The sequence below is a fragment of the Salvelinus fontinalis genome, chromosome 39 (genome assembly GCF_029448725.1).
Source record: "Salvelinus fontinalis isolate EN_2023a chromosome 39, ASM2944872v1, whole genome shotgun sequence".
Classification (NCBI taxonomy): domain Eukaryota; kingdom Metazoa; phylum Chordata; class Actinopteri; order Salmoniformes; family Salmonidae; genus Salvelinus; species Salvelinus fontinalis.
In genome coordinates, this window is record NC_074703.1 from 9,572,218 (window position 1) to 9,590,183 (window position 17,966).

A 17,966-nucleotide genomic window follows, 5' to 3' on the forward strand; every position below is an offset into this window, starting at 1 on the left:
GACTGGCATGCAGTGGTGTAAAGTACTTAAGTAAAAATACAACTGAAGTCATTTTTGGTGTATCTGTACTTTATTTATGTTTGACAACTTTTACTCAACTACATTCCTAAAGAAAATAATACTTTTTACTCCATACATTTTCCCTGATGCCCAAAAGTACTCATTACATTTTGAATGCCTAGCAGGACAGGAAAATGGTCCAATTCACGCACTTACCAAGAGAACATCCCTGGTCATGCCTACTGCAAGTGGCCTCTTATGCTTCTCTGTCTTCATGTTAAACCACCTGGAACCGTATGGATCAAGCTACTCAAAAATATCAGCACTCATAGTCTGCATCACTTGATACGGGACTCAATGTTGAGAATGGGCCCATGGCATCCCTCTCAGCGCTCTCTAGATTGGGGTCATAGAGCTCACACTGGTCCAACTCTCCACAAGGTCCTATAAGTAAGTAGCCTTGTACAAGCCTTGGCTTCTGCGAGCCGGAACAGCTCATAGGAACAGGATATCCTGTTTCTGTAGCGTGAAGCAGCTTAATGTACACGTACACCCCCTAGACAGGACTCTAGTCTATCGCAGGGCCTTCCCAAATGATCTCCTTAATTATGAGTGTCTATGGTATGACTCAGCTGGGGATCAAACTCCCAATCTCTGGGCAGACACTAACCTCAAGGCCACTGAGTTGGTACAGTTGAAGTCGGAAGTTTACATACACCTTAGCCAAATACATTTAAACTCAGTTTTTCACAATTCCTGACTTTAATCCTAGTAAACATTCCTTGTTTTAGGTCAGTTAGGATCAACACTTTTTTTTAAAGAATGTGAAATGCCAGAATAATAGTAGAGAGAATGATTTATTTCAACTTTTATTTATTTCATCACATTCCCAGTGGGTCAGAAGTTTATATATGCTCAATTAGTATTTGGTAGCATTGCCTTTAAATTGTTTAACTTGGGTCAAACGTTTCAGGTAGCCTTCCACAAGCTTCCCACAATATGTTGGGTGAATTTTGGCCCATTCCTCCTGACAGAGCTGGTGTAACTGAATCAGGTTTGTAGGCCTCCTTGCTTGCACACACTGTTTCAGTTCTGCCCACACATTTTCTTTAGGATTGAGGTCAGGGCTTTGTGATGGCCACTCCAATACCTTGACTTTGTAGTCCTTAAGCCATTTTGCCACAACTTTGGAAGTATGCTTGGGGTCATTGTCCATTTGTAAGACCCATTTGCGACCAAGCTTTAAGTTCCTGACAGATGTCTTGAGATGTTGCTTCAATATATCCACATCATTTTCCTCCCTCATGATGCCATCTATTTTGTGAAGTGCACCAGTCCCTCCTGCAGCAAAGCACCCCACAACATGATGCTGCCATCCCCGTGCTTCATGGTTGGGATGGTGTTCTTCGGCTTGCAAGCATCCCCCCTTTTCCTCCAAACATAACAATGGTCATTATGGCCAAACAGTTCTATTTTTGTTTCATCAGACCAGAGGACATTTCTCCAAAAAGTACGATCTTTGTCCCCATATGCAGTTGCAAACTGTAGTCTGGTATTTTTATGGCGGTTTTGGAACAGTGGCATCTTCCTTGCCGAGTGGCCTTTTAGCTTTTGTTGATATAGGACTCGTTTTTATTGTGGATATAGATACTTTTGTACCTGCTTCCTCCATCATCTTCACAAGGTCCTTTGCTGTTGTTCTGGGAATGATTTGCACTTTTCGCACCAAAGTACGTTCATCTCTAGGAGACAGAACGCATCTCCTTCTTGAGCGGTATGACGGCTGCTTGGTCCCATGGTGTTTATACTTGCGTACTATTGTTTGTACAGATGAACGTGGTACCTTCAGGTGTTTGGAAATTGCTCCCAAGGATGAATCAGACTTGTGGAGGTCTACAATTTTATTTCTGAGTTCTGAGATCTTGGCTGATTTCCTTCAATTTTCCCATGATTTTCCCATGATGTTCCCATGATGTCACCCATGAGGCACTGAGTTTGAAGTTAGGCCTTGAAATACATCCACAGGTACACCTCCAATTGACTCGAATTATGTCAATTAGCCTATCAGAAGCTTCTAAAGCCATGACATAATTTTCGGAAATGTTCCAAGCTGTTTAAAGGCACAGTCAACTTAGTGTATGTAAACTTCTGACCCCCTGGAATTGTGATACAATTAATTATAAGTGAAATAATCTGTCTGTAAACAATTGTTGGAAAAATTACTTGTGCCATGCACGAAGTAATGTCCTAACCGACTTTCCAAAAGTATAGTTTGTTAACAAGACATTTGTGGAGTGGTTGAAAAACGAGTTTTAATGACTCCAACCTAAGCATATGTAAACTTCCGACTTCAACTGTATGTCCTATAGGGACTCCAAATACCTGGATGTAAGGGAAAGTGTCTGATTGGGAATTTGTACAGTTTGGGCTTTAAGGCTTATGTCAAATGACTCTGGTCGACAAGTTTCACCCGCTACAAATCAGGTTTTACATCCTGTACCATGTTTACATAACAGTTCAGATGGCCTGATTGATTCACACATTGAAGGATGGTAACATTATTTCTCAAATTAGCCTTATGCACTATTATGTAGGCTACATGAATATACAAATAGCACAAACCACACCTGAATGGGGAAATCACAAAGGAAACTTAGTTTCACAGTTTTAATGTAAACAGCAATTGATTTAGAATAGGCATGTTATTTTATACATAAAAATATAATATGGTAAAACAAAAAAGGGTACATATATGACAGTGGTATACAGTCTTATATTAAGTCAGGATACTACAAACATTAATATAAATTACAGGCAAATCAAGTGCTAGCAGTTAACTGTTGAGTGGGGAGGAATGATAGCGTCTCTACCCAAGTAAAGAAAGGCTGACATTTTGTAGAATTTAGAAGAGGTACATTGTATTTTATCCAATTTCCAAAAATGTAAGACATCTTTGTTCCAAAAATAATGATGGAGGAGAAGGCGACTTACACTGGAGTAAGGTCAACCACCTTGCCAACAAACTTGCAAAGACTCAAAGGACAGTCTATGTTGACCTCAGATAATGCAGGTTCCTTCCAGACCTAATAGCAGATTAAATCAAGCAAAAGGGAGAATAAACTGAAAATAATTAACAAAACAAAGTAAGAATATACAGTGCCCTCAGTAATTATTGGGACAGTGAAGCAAACAATGACTATGTGGTTAAAGTGTAGACTAACAGCTATATTTTGAGGTTATTTCCATCCAGATTGGGTGAACTGTTTAGACATTACAGCACTTTTTGTGAATAGTCCCCCCCATTTTAGGTATTGGGAAAATTCACTTACGGTGCATTCGGGAAGTATTCAGACCCCTTGACATTTACACATTGTTACGTTACAGCCTTATTGTAAAATGGATTAAATTGTTTCCCCCTCCCATCAATCTACACACAAAACCCCATAATGACAAAGCAAAAACATTATCTTGGCTGTGTACTTAGGGTCGTTGTCCTGTTGGAAGGTGAACCTTCGCCCCAGTCTGAGGTCCTGAGTGCTCTATAGAAGGTTTTCATCAAGGACCTCTCTGTACTTTGCTCTGTTCATCTTTCCCTCGATCCTTACGAGTCTCCCAGTCCCTGCCGCTGAAAAACATCCCCACAGCATGATGCTGCCACCACCATGCTTCACTGTAGGGATGGTCCCAAACTTCCTCCAGACATTCAATCTTAGTTTCATCAGACCAGATAATCTTGTTTGTCATGGTCTGAGTCCTTTGGGGGCCTTTTGGCAAACTCCAAGCGGGCTATCATGTGCCTTTTTCTGAGGAGTGGCTTCCGTCTGGCCACTACCATAAAGGCCTGATTGATGGAGTGCTGCAGAGATGGTTGTGCTTCTGGAAGGTTCTCCCATCTCCACAGAGGAACTCTAGAGCTCTGTCAGAGTGACCATCGGGTTCTTAGTCACCTCCTTGACCAAGGCCGTTCTCCCCCGATTGCTCAGTTTGGCCAAGCGGCCAGCTCTGGGAAGAGTCTTGGTGGTTCCAAACTTCTTCCATTTAAGAATGATGAGGCCACTGTGTTCTTGGAGACCTTCAATGTTGCAGACCTTTTTTGGCACCCTTTCTCAGATCTGTGCCTCGACACAATCCTGTCTCGGAGCTCAACGGACAATTCCTTCGACCTCATGGCTTGGTTTTTGCTCTGACATGCACTGTCAACTGTGTGACATTATATAGACAGGTGTGTGCCTTTCCAAATCATGTCCAATCAATTGAATTTACCACAGGTGGACTCCAATCATCTCAAGGATGACCAATGGAAACAGGATGCACCTGAGCTCAATTTCGAGTCTCATAGCAAAGGGTCTGAATAGTTATATGAATAAGGTATATTTTTATTTGTAATAAATTTGTAAAACCTGTTATCCCTTTGTCATCATGGGGTATTGTGTGTAGATTGATGAGGAAACATTTTTATTTAAGCAATTTTAGAATAAGGCTGTAACGTAACAAAATGTGGAAAAAATCAAGGGGTCTGAATACTTTCCAAATGCATTGTATATGTGTATTAAAGTAGTAAAAATGTAAGTATTTGTTCCCATATTCATAGCACGCAATGACTGCATCAAGCACACTTCTACATGAATGTAGATGCTACCATAATCCTGAATGAATAATGAATAATTATGAGTGAGAAAGTTAGACGCACAAAAATCTTACCCCCCAAAATATTTTGTCATCCCCTGTTATTGTAATGGTGAGAGGTTAGCAAGTCTTGGGGGTATGACACACTATATATACACAAAGTATGTGGACACCCCTTCAAGTTAGTGGATTTGGCTGTTTCAGCCACACCTGTTGCTAACATGTGTATAAACTCGAGCACACAGCCATGTAACCACAAACATTGGCAGTAGAAAGACTTTAGTGAAGAGCTCATTGACTTTCAACGTGGCATTGTCATAGGATGCCACGTTTCCAACAAGTCAGTTCGTCAGATTTCTGCCCTGCTAGAGCTGCCCCGGTCAACTGTAAGTGCTGTTATTGTGAAGTGGAAACGTCTAGGAGCAACAATGTCTCCGCCGTGAAGTCCTAGGCCACACAAGCTCACAGAACGGGACCGACGAGTGCTGAAGCGCATAAAAATAGTCTGTCCTCAGTTGCAACACTCACTACCGAGTTCCAAACTGCCTCTGGAAGCAACATCAGCACAAGAACTGTTCGTTGGGAGCTTCATGAAATGGGTTTCCATGGCCTGGCAGCCAGACACAAGCCTAAGATCACCATGGGCAAAGCCAAGCGTTGGCTGGAGTGGTGTAAATGTCGCCGCCATTGGACTCTGGAGCAGTGGAAAGGCGTTCTCTGGAGTGATGAATCACGCTTCACCATCTGGAAGTCCGACAGACGAATTTAGGTTTGGCAGATGCCAGAAGAACGCTACCTGCCAGAGTTCATAGCGCCAACTGTAAAGTTTGGTGGAGGATGAGTAATGTCCAGGAGCTGTTTTTCATGGTTATGGCTCGGCCCCTTATCTTAACGCTACAGCATACAATGACATTCTAAACAATTCTGTGCTTCCAACTTTGTGGCAACCGTTTGGGGAAGGCCCTTTCTTGTTTCAGAATGACAATGCCCCCATGCACAAAGCGAGATCCATACAGAAATGGTTTGTTGAGATCGGTGTGAAAGAACTTGACTGGCCTGCACAGAGCCCTGACCTCAACCCCATCGAACACCTTTGGAATGAATTGGAACGCCGGCTGCGAGCCAGACCTAATCGCCCAACATCAGTGCCCGACCTCACCAATGCTCTTGTGGCTGAATGGAAGCACGTCCCCACAGCAATGTTCCAACATCTAGTGAAAAGCCTTCCCAGAAGAGTGGAGGCTGTTATAGCAGCAAAGGGGGGACCAACTCCATATTAATGCCCATGATTTTAGAATGAGATGTTCGACCAGCAGGTGTCAACATACTTTTGGTCATGCAGTGTAATTGTGCGTCTAACTATCTCCCTCATCATTATTCACGATTCATTCAGGATTATCCGTGATCATGGTAGCATCCACAATGTAGAAGTGTTTAGAAACATATTCTACTCATATTTACAATAAAAGTGACTGCAACATAACACAGTACTTTATTTACCATTCATTTCACAAAATAATCGTTAACACAACCAAAACGAAGGGAAAATGTACTAAGGAAAATGACAACAGCACACAAACTTTGACAAACTCAACAGATCTTAAATATAAACATTATTACATATTCTCCAATAAATAAAATGTACTCACGTAGTCAGTGACGCAGATCACGGAAATGAATAATAAGTTTGGCCATTGCAATCCCCAGCAGGATAAGGAATACTGGAGGGTAAAACCGTGGCTTAAATAGTGCAGTGGTGCTAATCAGCAGTGGGTACAGGTGTGGTGAGTGGCGAAGGAGGCGCGTGAAGTTAGTGCCGAGGACATCACAACACACCTAAAACTAGGAGCCTTACTCAATAGTACATCTGACATAAGTAACCACATTTAAAAGCTACAGAAAACCACGAGAATGAAGCTGAAGTAAGGAATACTTACCAACGATGACTATAATGATGATGGATATAAGCAGAAAGAGTCTTAGCAGTTGAGTGTGTGTTGAATCAAGGTTTATTGTGACATTGCCAACTCTTATCTGATGAACAAAGACAACATAATACATGATTATTGTTCACCATTTCCAAGGACAGTGTTCCAGTGAAACGAATAAAATGGTGGGTTGAGGTTTCATCTGAATAAGATTTTTACCTTCACTGACTTGATGTTGGCGCTGGGAGTGTTCTTTATCTCACAGATGACAGAGTCAGTCCCATTCCTCGTCTCAATGGTGTCCATGGCACACTCTACATCCTGGTTCTCCTCCTGAACAACCAACACTGAGATCTCTTCTGTGGCGATGTTCAACTTGTCAGCCCTTTTCTGAAATAAAAGAGAGAGAGCATGTATGTGTGTAGGCATGGGTGCATGCATGCGTGCACATGTGTATACCTCAATGGTGACATGCAGGTCGTTTCCTGTCTTGATTGCAGTATAGCTGGTGAATTCTGGGTCGGGATGGTAGGTGAGCTGTGATGAGCAGGCCAGTGTCTGATTGGCCACTCTCAGAAACACAGTGGACGTGACTGGCTGGTTAATGTGTTCAAAGGGAGGTGTGTGGTACCACAGAGTCTAAAAACACCAACAACATGAATTAGAATACCTCAGATATTGATCCCCCCATGACTGATTTCTGTGTTGTGTGAAGGTGAGGTGTGCATGCTCATATTAGGTTACTGACTGGTTACGTGAGAGTGGGTGAAGACATGATGCTTAGTCAAGAAATCAATTAAAATCAGTGTGCTAAGATGTCTACCCCAGAGCTGTAGTTGGATTGGATGGTCTGAGGGGTGTGGTCATGAACAACCCCCTCCACAAACTCCAGATGGAACCCTTGGACCTTGATCTTCCTCTTCCCACTGCAGGACACATACGAAATCAACCAATCAGAGGAGGGTTGTTGGTCACTGTCAAGCCCTGACCATAGAGAGCTGTTTATTCTCTGTTGGTTGGGGCGTGATAGTGACTAGGGTGGGTCATCTAGGTGATTAATGGTTAATGTTGGCCTGGTATGGTTCCCAATCAGAGACAGCTGTTTATCGTTGTCTCTGATTGGGGATCATATTTAGGCAGCCATTTCCTCATTGTGCTTTGTGGGATCTTGTCTACAGATAGTTGCCTGTGTGCACACCAGTAGCTTCACGTTTCGTTTGTGCTTATTTGTTTTGTTTGGTGAGTTTCTATTAATTAAAAGATGTGGAACTCTACGCACGCTGCGCCTTGGTCTACTCATTATGACGCTCGTGACAGAAGATCCCCGCAGCGTGGCCAGGAGGAGCAGGGATCCTGGGCCCGGGAGAAAAGTGAGTGGAGGACATCATGGACATGGGAGGAAGTTATGGCAGGGGACAAGACCCTGCCATGGAAGCAGGCAGAGGCAGCGAAGGAGGATCAACGGCGACTCCGAAGTTCACGACCACGACGGAAGCCCGAGAGGCAGCCCCCCAATTTTTTGGGGGGTTGGCACACGGGTTGGTCGGCGAAGCCGAGGGGCGAGTTTGAGAGCGAAGAGGAGTATTGGGATAGACTGAGCGAGGAGTATTGTGAGATGGTTGAGGGGAGTGATGAGGTAGAGTGGATGGTTTGGTGTCTGGAGCAAGACAGTCGCCGTGAGGAGCGTGGGACCAGTCAGGCACCATGTTTTGCGGAGATACGCAATGTGTCTCCAGTGCGCATCCACAGCCCGGTACGTTCTGTGCCAGCTCCTCGCACTTGCCGTGCGAAAGTGAGCATCCAGCCAGGACACGTTGTGCCAGCTCTACGCTCCAGACCTCCAGTGTGTCTCCACGGTCCAGTATATCCTGCGTCGGCTCTACGCACTGTGTCTCCAGTGCGCCTTCACAGCCCAGTGCGTCCTGTGCCAGCGCCCCGCACTTGCCGGGCTAAAGTGAGCATCCAGCCAGGACGTGTGCCAGCTCTACGCTCCAGACCTCCAGTGCGCCTCCACTGCCCAGTATATCCTGCGCTGGCCATACGTACTGTGTCTCCAGTGCGCCTCCACAGTCCAGTACGTCCTGTGCCTCTTCCCCGCACTCGCCCTGAGGTGCGTGTCATCAGCCCGGTACCACCAATGCCGGCACCACGCATCAGGCCTCCAGTGCGCCTCCACAGTCCAGAGCTTCCGGCGACAGTTCCCAGTCCGGAGCTTCCGGGGACAGTTCCCAGTACGGAGTTTCCAGCGACAGTTCCCAGTACGGAGCATACGGCGACGTTTCACAGTCCGGAACCTCTGACGACGGGTCCGGAACCTCCTGAGACGGTCCGCGGTCCGGAACCTCCAGAGACGGTCCGCGGTCCGGAACCTCCAGAGACGGTCCGCGGTCCGGAACCTCCAGAGACGGTCCGCGGTCCGGAGCCTCCAGCCACGGTCCGTGGTCCAGAGCCTCCAGCGACGGTCGGCGGTCCGGAGCCTTCAGCGGCGGTCCGGAGCCTTCAGCGGCGGTCCGGAGCCTCCAGCGGCGGTCCGGAGCCCCCAGCGACGGTCGGCGGTCCGGAGCCTTCAGCAGGGGTTCTCAGTCCAGAGCCTCCTGCGACGATCTTCGGTCCGGTTCCTCCTGCGACGATCCCCGCACCAGAGCCGCCATGGAGGAAGACGTCGTATCTGCGAGCGGAGTGGGTACTTCGCCCCGCACCGGAGCCGCCCCCTGACGGTAGATGCCCACCCGGACCCTCCCCTATTGAGTCAGGTTTTGCGGTCGGAGTCCACTCCTTTGGGGGGATACTGTCACGCCCTGACCATAGAGAGCTGTTTATTCTATGTTGGTTGGGGCGTGATAGTGACTAGGGTGGGTCATCTAGGTGATTAATGGTTTATGTTGGCCTGGTATGGTTCCCAATCAGAGACAGCTGTTTATTGTTGTCTCTGATTGGGGATCATATTTAGGCAGCCATTTCCTCATTGTGCTTTGTGGGATCTTGTCTACAGATAGTTGCCTGTGTGCACACCAGTAGCTTCACGTTTCATTTGTGCTTATTTGTTTTGTTTGGTGAGTTTCTATTAATTAAAAGATGTGGAACTCTACGCACGCTGCGCCTTGGTCTACTCATTATGACGCTCGTGACAGAAGATCCCCGCAGCGTGGCCAGGAGGAGCAGGGATCCTGGGCCCGGGAGAAAAGTGAGTGGAGGACATCATGGACATGGGAGGATGTTATGGCAGGGGACAAGACCCTGCCATGGAAGCAGGCAGAGGCAGCGAAGGAGGATCAACGGCGACTCCGAATGACGAACGTGACAGTCACACCTAGCGTGCTGATGTGAATTGTAGTCATGTCTAAACCACATTATTTGAATAAGCCAGTGGAAAACAAAGATGCTTCATGGCAAAAGTTGTACTTTTTTTATACAACAAATAAAATATGTAAAAAAATTGCTTGCCAAGCCCACTTTCCTTCCCCATCAGACAACACCATAGCCAGTAGCCATTTTTAGAAAATAGTTAAAGGCACCTCTGTATAGCTCGTTCCAAAGGTGAACCCATGTTGTTGGATCTTATACTTGTGTGAATTGCTATAGAAATGCAATTTGATGTTTGGGCTTGAACAGGTAGACGTGTGTGTGTGTTTTTACCTAGCCCAGGTAGTGCTTGGTGTTAGCCCAGTGCAGGATGGTGAGGACCCATAGGTGACAGTTGCCTTGCCCAGACAGCGACCGTCTGGCAGCACGGCACACACACTGACAGAACCTTTGTCTCCACTGGGGATGTGGAACGTCAGACTGGACCCAGTGTGGTTCCACACTGGAGACCTGATCATGTGACACACACACTACATAGGTTAGACACACACTTTACCAAAACATAAGGCATTGGGCTTTCATGCAAAAAGTGAGCACCAGTGAAAAATCTAAACCATTGTTTAAAACTTCTTTGTGATAGGGGGCAGCATTTTCACTTTTGGATGAATAGCGTGCCCAGAGTGAACTGCCTCCTACTCTGTCCCAGATGCTAATATATGCATATTATTATTACTATTGGATAGAAAACACTCTGAAGTTTCTAAAACTGTTTGAATGATGTCTGTGAGTATAACATAACTCATATGGCAGGCAAAAACCTGAGAATAAATCCAAACAGGAAGTGAGAATTCTGAGGCTGGTTGATTTTCAACTCATCGCCTATTCAAATCCCAGTAAGATATGGATCTGTTTGCACTTCCTACGCCTTCCACTAGATGTCAACAGTCTGTAAAACGTTGAATGAAGCCTCTACTGTGATGTGGGGCCGGATGGGAACTGTTTCAGTCAGTGGTCTGGCAGAGTGCCAGTTCTTGGTCACGCGCATTCCAAATGATATCGCCTTGCGTTCCATTATTTCTGTAGATACAAAGGAATTCTCCGGTTGGAACGTTATTTAATATTTATGATAACAACATCCTGAGGATTGATTCTCTACTTAGTTTGACAAGTTAATTCAACTTGTAATATAACTTTTTGAAGTTTTCGTCCGACGTTCGCCTGGATCTGCGCGAGCGTTTGGACATGTGTACTAAACATGCTAGCAAAAGTAGCTACTTGGACATAAGTAATGGACATTATCGAACAAAACAATGATTTATTGTGGAACTAGGATTCCTGGGAGTGCATTCTGATGAAGATCGTCAAAGGTAAGGGAATATTTATGATGTAATTTCATATTTCTGTTGACTCCAACATGGCGGAGAAATGTTGTTATATCTGAGCGCCATCTCAGATTATTGCATGGTGTGCTTTTTCCGTAAAGTAAAAAAAAAATCTGACACAGCGGTTGCATTAAGAACAAGTGTATCTTGTATCAAGTGTATCAAAGTTTATGATGAGTATTTCTGTTATTTGACGTGGCTCTCTGCAATTTCTCCGGATATTTTGGAGGCATTTCTGAACATGGCGCCAATGTAAACCGAGATTTGTGGATATAAATATGCCCATTGTCGAACAAAACATACATGTCTTGTGTAACATGATGTCCTATGAGTGTAATCTGATGAAATAATTGATTTCAATAATTGATTGAAATAATCCACGTTTTAGTTATCTCAAAAAATTGTCTGCATATGTTAGAAAACAAATCATATTCAACCGATTGTCCACTTTGACTCACTCCTTGAGACTGCAGTCCATGTGCCCTTGGATGCGAACCCTAGTCACGTGATGGAGGTTCTTCCCAGTCATCAGGGCGTGGTTTCTCCCATGGAAGGACAGGACACTGGGCACTATGGAGACGATCACTGGCTCCTGACAAACACAGACAATATTTCTGATAAAGACAAGTGAAACTAAATATGTGTTTGTGGCTGTAGGCTTGCTCTTTAATTTTGGTAAATAATGATGAGTGACAAAATTAGAGGCATAAATATCATACCCTCAAAAAATGCTAACCTCCCCTTTTATTGTAATGATGGAAGGTTAGCATGTCTTGGGGGTATGATATTTGTGCATCTGTAACTTTCTCACTCATCATTATTCACGATTCATTCAGGACTATCAGTAATTATAGTACCATCCACTACTACTGCCCTGGGGTACAGTCATGTGATCCATGATCCCCACTGTAAGAGGTATGATGATTTGACTCAGAGACAAAGGCTCTATTCACAAACATCTTCTTACTATATATAACCTTTTTGGTCCATGTTATTCTGGTTGAGATAAAATCTCTATTTTACGAGTGATCTAAATGTAGGATGCGAAACTACAAAAAATGCCCAGATCTATGATTATTGCTCTGTATAACTGAATATAGTATCTTGGCATTTGCAGACACCCATTTGAGGTTCTTCATTTTGTCCTCAGTCTTAGCTTTCAAGAGAGAGAGAGAGAGAGAGAGAGAGAGAGAGAGAGCAAGAGAGAGAGAGATTTGATAAGGCCAAATGAACTTTATGAAACTTTAACAAGCACCAAACCCTATGAGGAGCAAACACTTCCTTCACCACCAAACACACACAGCTAACGTAAACTCACCCCATTCTGTACAACATCTCTCTTTCTCACTATCACGCATTAGTTTCGCTTCCCCACCCGCCATTTTTAAAAAGACCCGACGGGGCTCATTGCTCACAGAAGATCCACTGAGAGATGCTGAGGAAGAGGAAAAGGCTATGATCAGCAGGATGGACTTACAGAGTAGTTCATTCCTGACTGGCTGAGTCTGCACACGTCCTGGGGATAGAAGTGAGAGAGGGTTGATGAACAAGATACAGGAACACACATGGGTGAAGAAGTTGTGAGATGAACACCCACAAAGAAGAAGGTGTGTGTGTGTGTGTGTGTGTTTGTGTGTGTGTATGTGTGTGTGCGCGCGTGCGCATGCGTGTGAGTTTGTGTGTGCGTGTGTGTGCGTGTCATACCTGTATGGAGTCTGAGTTGGCAGACCTGGGTGTCCAGGAGCAGGCATCATTACTCCAGCTACATCCAGCTGTCATGCACTGAGAACACCTGAGAGACACAGAGATACAAATAAGAAAACTACAGTGAGTTTAATCATAAACATGTGTACCATCTGCTACTCATGCAAAATGTGTACTAACAAATCTATAACATACAGACAGTGCCCAACATAATTTAAAAGATGTCATTATAGTAAATATTGAAGTAGGTCTAAACAAGTAGGTTTGAAACATAGCCATATCAAGGTGCTGAGGAGTAGCATGACAGATCTGGGATTTCTGACTGACAGGGCAGAGGTAGGTGGTCCAGTGATGTCTGAACAGTTAGTGAGCATCAGTTTCTCAGTAAGGTTCTGCTTCCCCACTCTTATCTCCACTGTGACATCCAGACCTATGTGGAAAAACACAGGGAAACAATCTCTAAGCAAGATGCTCCATATTTTCATTGAGAAATCTACAGGAGAGTTAGAAGGTGAAAGTTCACCTTCAGCAGGAAGCTGGTCGCTGGAGAACAGGCAGGAGCATCGAGGCAACGCTGGAGCGGGGCTTGTCCTGTCACACAGATCACCTCTTGTAATGAAGAAGTGGCAGGTAAAGGTGAGACTTCCTGTCCCATGCACATTCAGGTGGACCTTGACAGTGAGTGTGATCTTCTCTCCACTGCTGCTCTTCTCCACCTGGTAAGAGACCATGTTCTGTTGTTGGGAGTCCTCAGAGATGGAGATCCAGGCTGAAGGCTGAAGGCAGTCATCCTGAAACGAACATCTAGAACACATCACATAAAGGGGTGAGGATGAGCAGGTTTAGGGTGACAGAGATAAACAGGACATAGAAGTATGTTCACAGGAAGTTTCATCTAAAGAGGCAAGTTGATTCTAAGAAGCTGTGGGTGATACAGGAAATGTATTTTGAGCTCTATGTTTTACCACAGAAAATAAATATATCAACAAGACCATATACTGTGAAAAACCACAGATAGTATGTGGTGAGATCATATGAAACCCTGGGGTATGACATTAACACAAACAAACCAGGCAACTGTCCTCACTTAATTACATTGAAACGACTGCGACTGTTAATTTTCATAAAATGATCAAAAAAGTACATTTTAGAAGAATAAGACAAGATATAATGAAGACATCTCCCTGTATTGTGGTTATGAAAATATAACCAGTAAGGCTGGACTGAATGGATCGTCACTTTTCATTCATCTCGTAAACTCTAACTCACATCGCTTTCTCTCACTCATCAGCATAGCAGGTATTTATTTATATGGCAGTATCTACAACCGATGACGGCTAGGATAAACTACGTTCAGATTATCCCTCTATAACTTTGGTAAAGTCATGATTCAGCTGGTAGAGTCGGTCATCCGTAACGACGTAAACTGAACAAGCCTGTACTCGATTGAACTGTAAGTTGTAGAAGTGTGTAGTTGTGGTTCTTGTGACTGACCTTGACTTGCTGTTCTCAGACTCACACCAGCCACAGAAGGGGTCCTGAGCAGACCAACAGTCCTTCAGACTCTTGTGTTCACTGCACTGAGCCACAGGCACACGCATCAACTACAACAAACACACAATATTATGTCCTGGGTCCTATTTCAGAATGGTTGTACTGTATAATATGTATCTCTGTGCACAGTAGAACTTACCTGGTTCCTCAGTGCCATGTACACATGTTTGCGGTCCACTGGATCCAGGTGCATCTTGGGAAACACACGGCGGTCGTCATCTGACTTGTAGAGCACTCTGGGACAGGCAGGTTTGTAGGCCTTGTCTACAGCAAGCTGACATGGGACAGAGAGGGACACTTTAATAACATCTCTATGTAGAGGTGACATATCACACTAACAAACCACAATACATAACATGGCCCGAGGAAATCACCTATATTGCAGTTGTAAATGTCAGTTGACTGCACACATTTCTCTCTGTCAACAAGAGTATGAATTTGATGATGATGATACATGATAGACTAACAATCACTGATGTGTAGTGGTGACCAAACCCCTGTCTGGTTTGTTAGAGTGTACTGCATGGCTGTGATATTTCTGTTAGAAACATGCAGGGGATTTGACTGGATTATTAAAGTTTTCCAGGGACAACACTGCATGAAGGAGACTAAGTATTGTGGGGTTTCTCCAGGCTAATTTAGACCTCAAATTCCCTCATGTGAGCCACATTTTCGTGAGCCACGAAAATGATGTAATTCTGTTGTGTGAGTATCTGTGTGTTCAAGGGAGAAATAATGACACGAGAGAGGTGTTTTGAGGCCAGTGTGTGTGTGCTTTAAGAGTTGTCATAACTGTGTTCCACAGACCTTGATGAGTTGTCCGTCTCCTGTCCCGATGAAGAACACCAGCCAGGAGTTGTGTCTCACTGCCAACACTGATGTCATGGAGCTGTATTTAAACACCACTGCCTCTGGCTGCAGCTCCGGGGTGGTACCTTTTCCCGATGGCTGAAACAGTGTTACAGACAATCTCAACACATTTGCTAAGAAATTAGGGTACGATAATGACAACGTCTTTGCTATGGTGTTGGTTATAAACCATACATATAATCATTATCATCTCACCAACCTTTGCACAGTCTTCATAGCAGAAGTCTGGGTCATCGTTCTTGAGTTGAGGCTCTGTAGAGGGGCTGATGTTATAGATGGCCAGCATTGTGTTGATGGGGTCGCTTGTGTTACCAGCCGTGAACACACCTGCCCAGAACACTTGCCCATGGAGCCCACCAGAACCTTGAATTACAGAGGAAGACAGGAGCCGCCGGCGCTCCGTGATTCCACAGCATTTGAGTGTCGCACCTTCGAGGGACTTCAAAGTATTTGCTTTATTGTTCTCGCTCTTGAACCAAATAAGTCGAACTTGAGGCTCTTTGGGAATGTTCGAGAACACGTAGATGTGTGAATTTCTCTGAAAGCCGTCCACAAACTGAATCGTCTCCTTTTGTCTGGCGTCAATATACGGAGTCGCACTCTCATCTGAATCAACAAAGATTCCTCCCTTCTGTCCTTCTAGTGTATTCCGTAGGACAAGCAACTGACCTGAATTGACACACGCGTTACGCACACGGCTCTTCAACCATCCAGCCATAATGTAGGAGTTCTTCCCGACATCAACAATAAAGCCAATGGTTGAATCTCCAGGGTCCAATGAACCCACTTCAAAATCCACCGAATGCACAGATTTCGAGATTTCGTTGAGATCCAGTATTTCACAGTAACCGCATTTTGTGGTTCCACAGGTGATCAATGTCTTGTTTTTTATGAATGGCAATAAAATGTTTACCTTAAATGGATACGTTTCATCGGAAGGAGGTACTTCTTGGTTAGGATAAACTACGTTCGGATTATCCCTCTTTATAACTTTGGTAAAATCATGGTTCAGCTGGAAGAGTCAGTCATCCGTAACGACGTATACCGAGCTGTCACCAATGGCAAAGTCGCGGACGTCGCCATCGAATGAGTGAGTCTCCTGGCCCCGACTCCAGTCCACACAGGCGAGGAGTACTCCCCAGAAAACAGCCCTCATCTCGTAAATCATGTAGTCAGTCAAGCCTGAGAGGAGAGCGCATGGTAAACTCCGTTCTACGCCTCTGATGCCACGGTCATACTGTGCCGAAGGCCAACAGGAGGATTGCGTAAAAGCGCACAGTGGATGGATGCTGCAACTATGTCATAACATCTAGTTCCGACGGTTATGTTCTGAGACTCCGACTTCCGTGTTTAAATCTCTACTGTGATATCGAAATTAACGTTAGTTCCCTACCTTTCAATCTCATCAGAGGTTGTATCAGTATTATCGTTGTTTGAATGTTTACAAAAGGTGTCCAAACGCGCATTTGTGGTAATGCCTATATTGCCTATTCAAATGCCAGTGTCAACATCACCATCACCTATGATTATCGAGATTGAAATACTTTGATTCAATAATAAAATACGTAACCGAGAGTGAATGCCTCGCATTTCTTTTGATGTCATCACGGGCTATCCCAAGGGGGCACTTTTTGTTCGGTCCTACACTGCATTCTGGTGGTGAAAGTGTTACATTACTAGACAAAATACTACCCTAAAGACTGGCATGCAGTTGTGTAAAGTACTTAAGTAAAAATACAACTGAAGTCGTTTTTTGGTGTATCTGTACTTTATTTATGATTGACAACTTTTACTCAACTACATTCCTAAAGAAAATAATACTTTTTACTACATACGTTTTCCCTGACACTCAAATGTACTGGTTACCTTTTGAATGCTTAGCAGGACAGGAAAATAGTCAAATTCACACACTTATCAAGAGAACATCCCTGGTCATCCCTACTGCTTCTGATCTGGGGATCTCACTAAATACCACTGCTGGCATTATGTACACCACAATCTACTCACATACCAGGTCTTGAATTTAGATTTAGTTAAAAAACAACCATCTAAGAAAACGTATTATATTGTTTGTGGTTCTAGTTTTAAACAGGCCTACCAATCAATCAATCAATCAACACACACAATACATGTAACAAAAATTGAAATCTTTCATTATGATGATACTTTTTGAAACGTGTACGCTCACATTCATTCATCTGTCCCCTCTGCGTATACTGCAGCAGAAACCTCTGTGAAGGTTTTTAACTTTGGACCAGAAGATGGCGGTCTAATATCAGTAATAATAGATCCCAAACGCAAGTAGCCTCTGCGAGGCTCTGGTACTTCTAGCTTCCTCATGTTAAACCAGTATTTAAAGTCCTACTCCAGATGTTAAACCAGGATTTAAAGTCCTAATCCAGATGTTAAACCAGGATTTAAAGTCCTAATCCAGATGTTAAACCGGTATTTAGAGTCCTAATCCAGATGTTAAACCAGTAATTAAAGTCCTACTCCAGATGTTAAACCAGGATTTAAAGTCCTAATCCAGATGTTAAACCAGGATTTAAAGTCCTAATCCAGATGTTAAACCGGGATTTAGAGTCCTAATCCAGATGTT

At 44.2% G+C, this 17,966-nt stretch overlaps 1 protein-coding gene across 1 annotated transcript; it reads right to left on the reverse strand.

Annotated features, from left to right (window-relative positions):
- Positions 1 to 74: 74 nt before the first annotated feature.
- On the reverse strand, positions 75 to 17,175 carry LOC129838315 (plexin-C1-like). The gene is made up of 15 exons (XM_055905226.1): positions 15,567 to 17,175; positions 15,305 to 15,445; positions 14,637 to 14,771; positions 14,438 to 14,547; positions 13,467 to 13,747; positions 13,271 to 13,373; positions 12,944 to 13,031; positions 12,717 to 12,755; positions 11,698 to 11,831; positions 10,191 to 10,367; positions 7,378 to 7,480; positions 6,774 to 7,193; positions 6,564 to 6,660; positions 6,276 to 6,347; positions 75 to 3,083 (listed from the first exon to the last, which is right to left on the reverse strand). Exons 1-14 carry the CDS (start codon positions 16,083 to 16,085, stop codon positions 6,280 to 6,282), a joined length of 2,415 nt encoding a protein of 804 aa, XP_055761201.1. The 5' UTR covers positions 16,086 to 17,175; the 3' UTR covers positions 75 to 3,083; positions 6,276 to 6,279.
- Positions 17,176 to 17,966: the final 791 nt, after the last annotated feature.

Excerpts from the sequence above, each read along its gene's own strand:
- LOC129838315 (XM_055905226.1), bottom strand. The coding sequence starts at position 16,085 with ATGGCTGGATGGTTGAAGAGCCGTGTGCGTAACGCGTGTGTCAATTCA. Across the intron at positions 12,756-12,943 it reads CCAACTCAGACTCCATACAG|GACGTGTGCAGACTCAGCCA; the intron begins GTATGACACGCA and ends TTCTATCCCCAG. Across the intron at positions 6,661-6,773 it reads CCAACATCAAGTCAGTGAAG|ATAAGAGTTGGCAATGTCAC; the intron begins GTAAAAATCTTA and ends TTTGTTCATCAG.